A 14,475-nucleotide genomic window follows, 5' to 3' on the forward strand; every position below is an offset into this window, starting at 1 on the left:
ATTAAAACAATATATTGAGCAAACCTAGATTGCTGTTAAGTCTTTCATCTTGTTATGAAGTAGTAGGTGTACTCTACCTTTAAGAGAGAGTGAAAGCTGGCAAGGATTTAACAAGCACAGAGTGTGCTAAAAAAATTAAAAATGTAACATTTGGCAGTGAAACAAATAGCTGAGCTGTTACTCTGGTACACAACAAATTCGAATTTGACCAATCGGTTTAAATTATGCCTAAAGATACCGAAGTCGAAACAAATTTGAATTTTATTGTTTTGATGACATCAAACCAATGAGACGATCGAATGTCTTGGGATATAAAAATCGGGCATTTTGAGCAGTTAGCCAGAGCAGCAAAGAGCACACACAAACACAGTCGGCTTGCAGAATCGCTCTCTGAAAGGTACCTGTTCATATGAAATCTGTGTAGCAGAAGACCCAAGACCTAGAAAAATCTGCAGTGGAACATTCAGAGGAGAATCGACACAGCTGACTGGTTTTGAAATTTGAATATTTTGTAAATCTTCATCAGGTGTTTTATCGGATCAGTATATTGTTGTAGAGTGGGAGGTAGATAAATCATTAAGTCAAAGGAGGTTTACAGTAAAGATAGTTGTTGTTTAATGTTTTCTTTTTCTTGTAGTTAAATAATAAATTGTTAATTTTTTTAAATAGTGGGATTTGGTAGTTCTTTGTCACTCAGTTTTACAGATTATGAGCGAGGTGAGCTTTTCTGTGTCTGGTTTAAATTAACAGAAGGGTTTACCTTGTGTCATAACAATCTTTTATAATGGGTTGCAGGTTTTGGTTCATTCAGATGTAAATCTCAAAATTTCTTTTAAGTCACCTTCTCAAGATAACTTATGGTTTTATAAAAAAAGGTCACATCTCAGTCAGACAATGCATTAAAGGTGTGAGGTTAGAGTTTGTCTGTATCTCAATCTTGAGTCAGACTGGTTCTATTTCCAAATTAGGAATTTATAAAATGTTACATGGATTGACTGCCTGCAGGTTGTGTGCTTTTTGAGCAAAATATTCTGCAAATGGAATTTCACCCCATAGATGCTCTTTGTCTCTCAGACACACACACTACACCCTCACACTCACACCCATGCACACACCCTCTCACAGGCTTATACTTTGTCACACTCTACCAAGCATGCACACACACAAACACACACTCTCTCACATGCACTCAGACTCACACACACATACACACAAATGCACATATGAGTCTATGGGGTGAATTTGCATTTACAGAATTATATTTGCAGTTTCATTCTATTTTGCTCAAAAAGCACACAACCTGCAGGCAGTCAATCCATATAACATTTTATAAATTCCTACTTTGGGAATAGAACCAGTCTGACTCAAGATTGGGAAACAGACAAACTCTAACCTCACACCTTTAATGCATTGTCTGAGAAGTTACCTTTTAGTTTATAAAACCTTAAGTTATCTTGAGAATGTGAATTAAAGCAAGTTCTGGGATTTACATATTAATGAACTGAAACTTGCAACACATTCTCAAAGATGAAAACTTAACAATCCAGGTTTGTTCAATATATCATTTTGACTTCTATAATCTTTTGACACTATAATCTTTTGTTATAAATTTTGTGTCTTTTGATCTTATACTCCACAATCACCTGATGAAGGAGCAGCGCTCTGAAAGCTAGTGCTTCCAAACAAACCTGTTTGACTATAACCTGATGTTGTGTGAATTTTAATTTAATTTTGAATAAGACAGAGTTTAACCATCATCCCTTGACCTTCAGTGGTGTTACCATTTCCACCAAATCAACATCAAGAAACTGAATTGGACTTGCTATATAAATACAATGGCTACAAGAGCAGGCCCTGTGAGACAATGACCTCGTGTTATTATCGCTGAACTATTAACCCAGAGATGCATGTAATGTTCTGGGGACCCAGTTCAAGTCCTGCCATAAATTCAATAAAAATCTGGAATTAACAGACTAATAATGACCATGAATCCATTGGCAATTGTCATAAAAACCGGCCTGGTTCACTACTGTCCTTCAGAGACAGAAACTGCCATCCTTATGTGGTCTGACCTACATGTGATTCCAGACCCACAGCAATGTGATTGACGTTTAACTGCCCTGTGCGGCAATTAGGGAGGAACAAAAAATGCTGACCTGGCCAGTGATGCACACATCCTGAGAATGAATTTTTAAAAATGGTCAGAGGCCAGGAATCCTGCAGTGAGTAACTCACCTCCTGACTCTCCAAGGCACAGGTCAGGAGTGTGATGGAATACTCCCCAGTTGCCTGGATGGGTGGAGCCCTAACAACACTCAAGAAGCTTGATCCCATCCAGACCAAAGTAGCCCGCTTGATTAGCCCTGCATCTACAAACATCTACACTCTCCGCCACTGACACTCAGTGTGTACTATCTACAAGGTGCACTGCAGAAATTCACCAAAGATTCTCAAGACACCACCTTCCAAACACACGACCACTTCCACCTAGAAGGACAAGGGCAGCAGATACATGGGAATACCACTCCCTGCATGTTCTCCTCCAAGCCACTCACCATCCTGACTTGGAAATATATCACCGTTCCTTCAATGTTGCTGGGTTAAAATGCTGGAATTCCCTCTCTAAGGGCATTATGGGTCAACCCAAAGCACATGGACTGCAGCAGTTCAAGAAGGCAACTCACCCCCACCTTCTCAGGAGGAATCACTACGGCATGAATGAATAAACTGATCCCTATCTTCCTCCATTTTCACTCTGGTGGCAACTCAGTCTTCTTAGCATAATGTCAGCTGCTGCTTATTTATTGAGAAGTGCAGGGAAACATAGCTCAGTTAAATTCTGTACAGCCTATCTGTCTCAGGAAAATAAAACTACTGATTGGCTAAGCCCAGGTCTCGTGTGTCTGTCCATTCCTGACCACCTGGAAGCTTGGTGCAAGGATTAGAGTCTCCAATTACACACAAACATCACTGAATTAGGTGTTATTCAACTCCTCAGCGATGTGATGGATTTTCCAAGGACCTATCAAATTATTCTCACTCCCTCTGCAGAGATTTACAGAAAAAACATCACCTCAGATAAATGACTACATGAACCTTGTCACTGTTATCAAGTCAATAATAGCTGGATCATTCCAGGTTTGGAGGGCAGAAGAGTCTGTTCCTGTGCTGTATTGTTCATGTTCTTTGTTTACTCAGAGTGTAACACAGGTATACCTCAGTAAGCATGAGCGCCATCTCAGACATAATAAGACAACCATATTTGATTTGATATTGCATAACCCCATGTTGAAAGAAAATGTAAGGATTCGGTTTGAGAAAAAAATGGAAAAGTGAGTAATGGTCATATGACCAGATACATCAGCACCCAGACCATCTTTTAACTTTTGTCCAATTTAAAACTGTGAACTGAATTAAGAAAGAGCTGTTTCAGACGTGCACATTTTAAAAGGAAGGAATTTGATACCCTTCAGAGATCTTGCTTGTGTTGCTTTGAATTCCCAGATGAACTGGAGCCAAGGGATGGTTTACAAGTGAAGCTGATTGGTTTGTGAACTAGGATCTCTGCCCATTCATAAATCTGTTAATGGCTGTTAGGTAGCTGAAGATCTTGGGCTCTGAACAGGACAGAGAGAACTGAGGTCAAACTAGAGAGAAAACATTAAAAATCATACAACACCAGATTATAGTCCAAGTTTTATTTGGAAGCACTAGCGTACGGAGCACTGCTCCTTCATCAGGTAGCTGTGTGACAGGATCATAACACACAGAATGGCCTCAATGGGGACCTTGGGTTATGTCCATTACAGGTGACCCCACTACACTGTACACTCTCTCACACACACACACACTCTTACATACTCACACACTCACGCACATCCTCTCTCACACACACACACACTCTTACATACTCACACACTCACGCACATCCTCTCTCATACACATAGTTTTTCTCATACACACACACATACAGCCCCCAGACTCACTCCCATGCACACACCTTTTACAGGCTTATACTTCATCACACTCACACATACACACTCTACCAAGCATGCACACATGCAAAACATACACTGTCTCATGCACACTCGCACACACTCACACTCTCTCTCATGCACTCACACACATATAAATCTATATGGTGAATTTGCATTTACAGAATTATATTTGCAGATACATTCTATTTTGCTCAAAAAGCACATAATGTGCAAGCAGTCAATCCATATAAAACATTTTATAAATTCTTACTTGGGAAATAGAACCAGTCTGACTAAGATTGGGACACAGACAGACTCTAACCATACACCTTTAATGCATTGCCTGAGCTGAGAGGTCACCTTTTTTTTAAAAAACCTTAAGTTATCTCGAGAATGTGACTTAAAAGAAGTTTTGGGAATTACATGTTAATGAACCGAAACCTGCAACCCATTTTAAAAGGTAAAGACTTAACATCAATCAAGGTTTGCTCAATATATCATTTCAGTTGCATGACACTGTAATCTTTTGCTATAAATTCTGTGTCTTATGATCCGGTCCCACAGCTACCTGATGAAGAAGCGTCGCTCCAAAAGCTAGTGCTTCCAAATAAACCTGTTGGACTATAACCTGGTGTTGTGTGACTTTTAACTTTGTCCACCCCAGTCCAACACTGACACCTCCACAACAGAGAGAAAACCGCAGGTCTGCATCATCCAAACAACTCGCTCTCAAGACCAGACCAAACTCCCTTAAAAGATATTAAGAAGATAGCCTAGACCCTAACTTTTTCTTATTTTAAAGGTGAGGGTCAGGTGCTGTGGTCCAGCTGCAATTCGATTGGTCAAACTACTCGATGTCAAGCAAAACACACTTTATTTTTACACGACCGTTAAAATATAGACAAAATAAAAGAACTGACTTAACTGTAACTCTATTGAAATGTTTAACAAAGTAGTATATATAGTAGTATATATACTAACTCCTAATAATTAACTGTTCCAATAAAGTAAATCCTATAAACACACCCTTAGCAAAGGCAAATTCAGTAAAATAGATTGTCTCATATATAATTCTAGCAGCAGCCAGAGAATCCCAGCTTTTAGCTGTAACAGACAGGTGTAAGAGCTTCCACATCCAGCTTCAAGACCCCAGCAACAGCTGAAAGCTAAAACTAAAAATCCTGGTTCTGTGGGTGCATGACCACACCCATTCAGGCTGCTTCTATTGTTCCAGCATTTAAATAATGCATAGCCTCACAAGCTGTTTACTTTATTGGCTGTGAGTAGATCACACATCACCTCTGTCTCAACCCTTCTTATAAAAAAGGGACAAAGTACACCTTTAAAAGCTGTAGTATTGTCACACAATTATTTGCAGTAATCCACTTCAAAGCTGAGAAAAACAGCTTCCACTTTCTTTAGCAGAGGCTGTAAGTTGTGAATTGGATAAGTCAGAGACCTTTCAAAGACAATGGAAAACCTCTTCAAAATACTGTGCCAATGCTGGAGATGTAAAACAAATCACAAAGTGCTGGAGAAACTCGACTGGTCTGTCAGCATCTGTGTAGACAGAAACAGAGATAACATTTCAACTGCTGTATGAATCTCTGTCAGAACTCTTCTTCTGCTCTGTTCGTTTCTCACCAGTACAAACAGACACCCCGTTCTACATTTAAAAGCAGCCCCCAAGTTGTGATTAAGTTCTGTATGCAAGTTGGAACTCAATAAGGACATCATAATATAGCTCTGCAGCCTTACCCCAGTGAAGTGTAAGCTGACGTGGGTTACCAGAAGACCATAAGACGTAGGAGCAGAAATTAGGCCATTCAGCCCATCAAGTCTGCTCTGCCAATCATGGCTGATAAGTTTCTCAAACCCATTCTCCTCATTACCCTTTATCCCCTTGATAATCAAGGACCTATCTATCTCTGTCTTAAATATACTCAATGACCTGGCCTCCACAGCCTTCTGTGGCAGTGATTTCCACAGACTCCCCACTCTCTGGCTGAAGACGTTTCTCCTTATCTCCATTCTAGAGGGTCTTCCCTTTACTCTAAGGCTGTGCACTCGGGTCCTAGTCTTTCCTGCCAATGGAAATATCTTCTCAACATCTACTCTGTCCAGGCTGTTCAGTATTCTGTAAGTTCCAATTAGATGACCCCCATCCTTCTAAACTCCATCGAGTATAGACCCAGAGTTCTCAAAAGTTCCTCATATGTTAAATTGTTCATTTCTGGAACCATTCTTGTGAACCTCCTCTGAACTCCAGGGCCAGTACAGCCTTCCTAAGATATGGGGCCCAAAACTGTGCACAACATTCCAAATGTGGCCTGACCACAGCCTTGTAGGTAAAAACAATGACTGCAGATGCTGGAAACCAGATTCTGGATTAGTGGTGCTGGAAGAGCACAGCAGTTCAGGCAGCATCCAAGGAGCAGCGAAATCGACGTTTCGGGCAAAAGCCCTTCATCAGGAATAGTTTTAGTATATTAGCTTGAATCAGTTCAAGTCGGTTAACTTGGTAATTTTAGATGCTATTTACAAAACATATACATTGCTTGACAGACAAGACCAAAGTGCTGCTTTGTCTAAATACGTTCACCTCATAGCTGTCTGGGCTCTCAGCCAAACTCCTTAATATATTCTAATGAAAATACTGTGGAGAGCTGAAATCAAAACAGAACGTGCAAGAGAAACTCAGCAGGTCTGGCAGTAGTTCAGAACTGAATGAGGTATATTTGGCTGAGAGCCCAAACAACTAGCGCCTACAGCCGAATGAAATACCTGAGCCTTTGTGCTTAATTGACAATGCTGGCTCTCATGGAACATAGAAGAGTGCAGCACAGTACAGGCCCTTCGGCCCTCGATGCTGTGCCAGCCTTTCATCCTACTTTAAGATGAAACGAACCTACATTGTACTACCTGCAGTCCTCCTTTTCTCCTATCTTCCATGTGCCTATCCAAGAGTAGCTTAAATGTCACCAATGTCTCTGACTCTACTACTACAGCTGGCATTGCATTCCACACACCCACCACTCTCTGTGTAAGGACCTACCTCTGACATTACAGCGCAGTACAGGCCCTTCGGCCCTCGATATTTCCCCTAAACCTACCTCCAATCACCTTAAAATGATGCCCCCTTGTAATAACTATTTCTGTCTTGGAAAAAGTCTCTGGCTATCCACTCTCTCTCTGCCTCATCATTTTGTACACCTCCTTCAAGTCACCTCTCATCCTTCTTCGCTCCAATGAGGAAAGCCCTAGCTCCCTCAACCTTTCTTCATAAGACATGCCCTCCAGTCCAGGCAGCATCCTGGTAAATCTCTTCTGCACCCTCTCTGAAGCTTCCACATCTTTTCTATGGGGGACCAGTAATCAGAACCGTACACAATATTCCAAATGTGGTCTAACCAGGGCTATATACAGCTGCAATATAATCTCACAGCTCTTAAACTCAATCCCCCTGCTAATGAAAGCTAGCACATGATATGCCTGCTTAATAACCCTATCAACTTGAGTGGCAACTGTCAAGGATCTATGGATGTGGAACCCACCATCCCTCTATTTCTCCACACTGCCAAGAATCCTGCCTTTAACCCTGTAAGCTGCATTCAAATTTGACCTTCCAAAATGAATTACTTCACACTTTTCCAGGTTGAATGCCATCTGCCACTTCTCAGCCCAGCTCTGCATCCTGTCAATGTCCCGTTGCAACCTACAACAGCCCTCCACACTACCCACAATTCCACCAATCTTAGTGTCATCAACAAACTTACTAACTCACCCTTACACTTCCTCATCCAAGTCATTTATAAAAATCACAATGGGCAGAGGTCCCAGAACTGATCCCTACAGAACACCACTGGTCACTGAGCTCTAGGCTGAACACTTTCCATCAACTATTCTGTTTTCTATGGGCCAGCCAATTAAGTATCCAGACAGCCAGATTTCCCTGTATTCCATGCCTTCTTACTTTCTGAATGAGACTACCGTAGGGAACCTTATCAAATGCCTTGCTAAAGTCCATATACACCACATTCACCTTCATCAATGTGTTTTGTCACATCCTCAAAGAATTCAATAAGGCTTGTGAGGCATGACCTGCCCCTCACAAAGCCATGCTGATTATCTCTAATCAAGTTATGCTTTTCCAAGTCATGTGTGTGTCACTTGGCAGAGGATAGAACGTGAGGTGAGCTGATTCACCAATTGGTAACCTTCCTGAAGATGGACATCAGGCCCTGTACTAACTCTGACAGAGGCAATTAGTGCCATCAGCAATTAACGCAGGGTGGATTTCTCTTATTCTATAAAGCATTATTGAATGAAAAGGTTTTTAACAACAGTAGTCTCATGATCACAGATTTTTAATTCAGTACTTCATTGAATTCAAACCTCAGCACATACTGTTGTGGGATTTGAACCTATGCTGACAGGACATTAACTTGGAGCTCTCGGTTACTAATTGGCGACAATACCACTACTCGAGCAGCTCCCTACAACAGTCAGCCAAATATTTCAGTTTGCACAATTCATTCTCCCATATAGGTTCCATATCCTCTTCTTTCTCTGATACTCTATTGTTAAGGCCCAGGATATTGTTTGCTCACCTGTCCTGGTTTAAGGACTGAAACCACCTTTAATGTTGGTGACATTATACAGCCAAGGCCCTCTGCTCCTGCATCCCCGTACTGAATTGTATCTTTTTTAAATTGTCTTTCTGGTTTCATCTTCCAAAATTAATCCCATTACACTTCTTGACACTAATCTGCCACCAACCAATTTACCCCTTTTTCATTCACTAGCAACTGAAGAGGAAAGTGCAGGGCAAGGCGGGGGAAATTAACAGTGGATATGTATCTAACCCCATGCTATCCCTGTCCTGGGAGTGTTTGAGGGGGGCAGTGTAGTGGGAGCATTACTCTGTATCTAACCCCATGTTCTAGGAGTACTGTGATGACAGTGTCAAGGAAGCTTTACTTTCAGTTTAAAGAGTACAAGGTGCTTTACTCTGTATGTAACCCCATGCTGTCCCTGTCCTGGGAATGTTTGATGGGGGCAGTGGAGAGGGAGCTTTACTCTGTATCTAACCTTTTACTGTTCCTGTCCTGGGAGTGTTTGATGGGGACAGTGTAGAGGGAGCTTTACTCTGTATCTTACCCCGTGCTGTCCCTGTCCTGGGAGTGTTTGATGGGGACAATGTAGAGGGAGCTTTACTCTGTATCTAACCCCGTGAGATCTTTACTCTGTATTTAACTGTACCAGTCTCAGGAGTGTTTGATGGGTACAGTTTAGAGGTAGCAATTCAGTTTAAAACAGTAGAGGTAGCTTTACTCTGTATCTAACCTTGTGCTGTACCTGTCCTTTGAGTGTTTAACGTGGACAGTGTAGAGATAGCTTTATGGTGGAACGAACCCCATGCTGTATTTGAGACAGAATACTAAAGAAAGAAATCGCTTGATTCCATAGCACCTGGTGACCTCCAATTTCATAATCATGAATTCATCTCAAGTATTGGGATGCAGTGGGAGGAACAGTCTCCCAGGCTCCAGGGATTTGGACGGGGGCCTGTATAAATTAGCAGTGGAGACTGAAACCTTGGCCTCTCCTCACCACAGTGATCAATCCAGAGTCGAACTGCTGCAAGAGACAAACTGATTGGAAAGCTCAGGCATCAGCTCTCCACATGAGGGCTGTGTTGGATTAATTTATTACTCAGAGATTCAGAAACACTGTGGATATGATGGCCCACAATCCAGGGACTGATAGGGTTTGGGTGCTTGTTTCCAAAGTCCTGGATTTGCAGAAGTGTCGATTCAGTGTAGAGAAGCTCCACTATGCTGATCCATGGACAAATGGAAGGAGCCAGGGATGGGTTGAGAGTGATAGCAGGAAAGGATTGGTAATGAGTGTGGTGTCATTACCAGAACTGTAACTATTACATAGTGTGATGATGCTGACTGTTAGCAGATTGTTCCCTGAACGGCTCTGTCTGTCTGTGAGAATTCCAAGAAGGGATTCAGGTATCTTGTCCATAATTCTTATTTTTTTATTGGCTAGAGGTACAGATTTTATGTCATGCAAAACATCAAGGCAACTGGGGTAATGTACCCAGTAGGTAGAGGCAGCCATAGAGGACATGTTGAGTAGAGAATGTTCACAGAAGGAAGGGGCTGTGTTCAACAATTCGCCCGAGGGAGTTACTGTAAAATGCTTTTGGATAGGTTGTCAACCAGGAATGGGGGTTTGGCCAGGCTGTTGCAGATAGGTCTTAATCTGCTTAACTGTTCCTCATCGTATTCAGGATTTTGGCCACAGTTTGAACAGTTTCTGTCCTTGGCCCCATCGGGGATGAACTCAATGAACTCTGGAGTGGTGGAGATAACACATGGCTCTCTCAATCGCAGCCGCTGGGCTGCAGCACCTCTGCCAATTGGTCTGTCACTGTTCGAGCTGTGAAGCTTTCCCCTCCTATCTTCTGTCTGTCCCAGGCTCCTCAATTCCTTGTCATTCCCGGGAATTTTCTGCAAGATTCTCCTCGTCTTGTACCTGACGGGGATGAACTTCTTCCCAAAGTTGCCACTTCGAAACACCAAAGGTCTCAGGGCTTCTCTCACAAATGGTCTGTGTGTCTCCAGCTCCAGATCCACGTCGAGCAGTTGGAAGACTGGCCTGAGCTGTTTCCTAGGGAATTGGCTCGGCTTCAACCTTTGAATGGAAATGACATTCCCAAACTCATCAAAGGTCACGCTGTTGTTTAACGGTAGTCGACTGTGCTGGATTTTGAGAACATTCTGGAAATAGGATGTCATTCTGTAAATCTCACAGGGAGGGGGAGGGAGCTCTTCAATACAGGGTGGAGAGTCGAATTGTTGGAACAAATCCTTTTCTGTCTCAGCCAAAGACTTGGTAATGTCCTTCAGCTTGGCTGAACTGAGAGCTCCCCGATGGGGCTTATATCTGTGTCTTTTCTTCAGGACTTTGGGCTGTGTTTGTGGTTCATCTGGTATTGCCAATTCCTCGGGTTTCTCAGCTTCAATAACTTCATCAGGTTTCTGATGGGAAAACACAAGAACAAAATGGTTACCAGAAATGACAGGTTACTCACTTTTTTTAAATAATACTCAACTACACAATTCAAATTGTAGTCAAATATGTCACCATGCTTTAGGAATGATATGAAGACACGGTGTCTCAGGAGACCCGGGTTCAAGTCCTACCTTCACCAGAGATGTGTAATAATATCCTCCTGAACACATCGATTAGAAAACTGGTTCATAATAAATAAAAGGATATGAAAGCTTTGGAAAGAATGGGGCGGGTGCAGTTCATAGTAATGTAGACAAACAGACACACCAAGTTATAGGAGAAAGCGAGGTCTGCAGATGCTGGAGATATCAGATTTGAGAGTGTGTTGCTGGAAAAGCACAGCAGGTCAGGCAGCGTCTGAAGAGCAGGAAAATCGACATTTCGGGTGGGAGCCCTTCATCAGGAATTCCTGCCTGACCTGCTGTGCTTTTCCAGCAACACACTCTCGACACCAGGTTATAATCCAACCTTCGTTATGCAGATGCTACCTGGTGAAGGAGCAGCGCTCCGAAAGCTAGTGCTTCCAAATAAACCCGTTGGACTATAACCTGGTGTTGTGTGAATTTTAACTTTGTCCACCCAGTGGACCCCTCCACATCATAGACAAATAGGATAGACCGAACGTATGTAATTAGAGTGAACTAGAGGCCATATGTGAGGAGGAAGAGATTTTGAGGTAATCTAAGAAAGAATATTTTTCACCCAGAGGTTGGTAGAAATATGGAACTCGCTGCCTGACAGTGTGGTGGAGGCGGCTACACTCACAACATTTAAGAACCATCTGGATGAGCACTTAGAATGTCAGGGTCCATAGTAGGCTATGGACCGAGAGCCCGTAAATGGGATTCGTATAGTACCGAGTCATTCTCTTCTTCTGTATTTTTAATTGTAGACTGAATAGCAAAAGAATAGTTCGTAAAACCAAAGATTGCTGAAGGATTGCGACACTTTGTGGACAGCAGATAACCTGACTGTCATCAAGTGATTTTTAAACAAAGCTGAGTAACTTCTTTCAAAAGGTCATGAATCTGTGAAAGTCTCTATCCCAGAGTGTAGTGAACATCAGGACATTGAATAAATCTAAAGAGGAGACAGACCGAACAGCTGTTGGTTCGAGCAGTAGTTGAGGATTTGCAGATGCATTGGAACCGAGGGATGTGTGCAAATGGAGATTGAGCTGGCAAACCTAGCTGATTGGTCTGTGTGCCAGTGAACAGTTATCGATGACAAAGGCCTTCTGCCCACCTGATTGGTTCCCAGGTCGGTAAACAGCTTGCAGCTGCAAATGAGTTCGGGAGAAGACATAAGATCTCCACAAGCTCAGGAACTCTCTCTGTTCTCTTAACTTGAAGAAAACCAGTTAATAGCTTCTTCAGCAGTTAGGGTGAATTTTTAATAAATCATAGACCTTTATAAATATAAACCAGTCAGCTTGTGCTTCCTGCAAACAAGTGATACCAACTTTTAAAGTGTTTGTGATTCACCTTTAGAATTAATGTTTCTTTGTGGGCACCACTAATAGATTTTTGTTTGTCGGTTTGTAGATTGTTTTGCAATCCTGCAAGGTTCTGGAATTTTATTTTAAGCATCCATAGCTTAAAGAAGGAGATTTTTAAAAAGTTTCATTTTGAGTTTTGAACAGTCCTACAGAAGTCTTGGCTGAAGATTGGTCTCCCCGGGTTAGAGAATTTCACAGATGCATGACCCTTTGAGAGAGGTCATTCCTCCTCACCTTCATTTTAAAGGAAAGAAGTGAGGAAAGGGGTCAGAGGAGGTTTTCTAAATTGATTTTCGGAATGAGTGGGTTGTCTTATGGGGAAAGGTTGGCCTTGTTTTCACTTGAATTTAGGAGGGTGGGGGGGGGGGGGGAGGGGTGACTTGTTTGAACACTCAGAATAGTCTAAACACGGTGGATGTGCAAAGGACTTTTCATCTTACACGTCAGTCCAGAAATAGGACAGAACTGAGGAGAATGTTTTTTCTCTGAGGGGGTTATGCAATATTGGAACTTTGCCTTAGAAGGTTGTGAAGATGGGGTTCAAAGGATATTTTTTAGATTGGGGATGGACAGATTCATATTATGCTGTGGAATGAAGAGTAACCAGAGGTAGCTAGGAATGTGGAATTTGAAACTCAAACAGAGGCACAATGACTGATAGAGTAGGTTTGAGGTGCCAAATGGTGTATTTCTGCTCCTGTTTTGGTGGAGGTAAATACAATTACAACATTTAAAATATATTTGGACGGGGAATGAATAGGAAGGTTTTAGAGGAATATGAGCCAAATGCTGACAAATGGGACTAGTTCAGTTTGGGAAACATAGTCGGCATGGACTGGTTGGGCCAAAGGGTCTGTTTCCATGCTGTATGATCTTTGGCTCTATATAGCTTTCCATTCTCATATACATACTTCTATTCTCAAAGATGTTTGGAATTCAATATTTGAGCAATTTGGTTTGTTGATCTTCTGTTGCTTGCCATTCTGAAATGATCTTCTGTTCCAGTCTTCAGAGGAAGGAGCTGTGAGTCCCATCTACTGTGCTGTATCAAAGGAAATGGATGGTGTCTCTGGAAAGTACATCGATAGTGACTGCTCCCTCACTCTGCCCAGTCCATCAGCACAAGACCAAGCTTTAGCTAAAAAGCTGTGGGAAGTCAGTGAGTCATTCACTGGCCTTGCAAATGACAAGAGTCAAGTTAATGCAATGTGAATGATTCCTCCAGGTATCTCCTCAGGCATTAACCCCACTGTCAGAAATCTCCATTTCCCCAAAATCCTCCTGTCTCCTGCCCTCCATTCCTTCTCTTTGCAGCAAGACCAGGGCACTGTCTAGCATTGAGCTGACAAATGGACAATTAATATTCATGCCACATAGGTGCCACACAATGACCATTCCTAACAAAGTTAAAAATCACCCAACACCAGGTTGTAGTCCAACAGGTTTATTTGGAATTACTAGCTTTCATCAGGTAACTAGTGGGGCAGGATCATAAGGCACAGAATTTATAGCAAACGATCACAGTGTCATGCAATTAAAACAATATATTGAGCAAACCTAGATTGCTGTTAAGTCTTTCATCTTGTTATGAAGTAGTAGGTGTACTCTACCTTTAAGAGAGAGGGAAAGCTGGCAAGGATTTAACAAGCACAGAGTGTGCTAAAAAAATTAAAAATGTAACATTTGGCAGTGAAACAAATAGCTGAGCTGTTACTCTGGTACACAACAAATTCGAATTTGACCAATCGGTTTAAATTATGCCTAAAGATACCAAAGTCGAAACAAATTTGAATTTTATTGTTTTGATGACATCAAACCAATGAGACGATCGAATGTCTTGGGATATAAAAATCGGGCATTTTGAGCAGTTAGCCAGAGCAGCAAACAGCACACACAAACACAGTCGGCTTG

General features: G+C 42.0%; 1 protein-coding gene across 1 annotated transcript; it reads right to left on the reverse strand.

Moving 5' to 3' along the window:
* Window positions 1-8,394: 8,394 nt before the first annotated feature.
* Window positions 8,395-11,056, reverse strand: LOC148152263 (uncharacterized; the record flags this gene model as incomplete). The annotated part of the gene is made up of 2 exons (XM_087985654.1): window positions 8,395-8,503; window positions 10,136-11,056. A coding segment is annotated over one exon (879 nt), but the record flags the coding sequence as incomplete, so codon positions are not given.
* Between the last annotated feature and the right edge of the window lie 3,419 nt (window positions 11,057-14,475).

This window comes from Chiloscyllium plagiosum, unplaced genomic scaffold (assembly GCF_037043375.1).
Source record: "Chiloscyllium plagiosum isolate Xiang-an unplaced genomic scaffold, Cpla_swu_hap1 HiC_scaffold_1, whole genome shotgun sequence".
NCBI classification, from domain to species: domain Eukaryota; kingdom Metazoa; phylum Chordata; class Chondrichthyes; order Orectolobiformes; family Hemiscylliidae; genus Chiloscyllium; species Chiloscyllium plagiosum.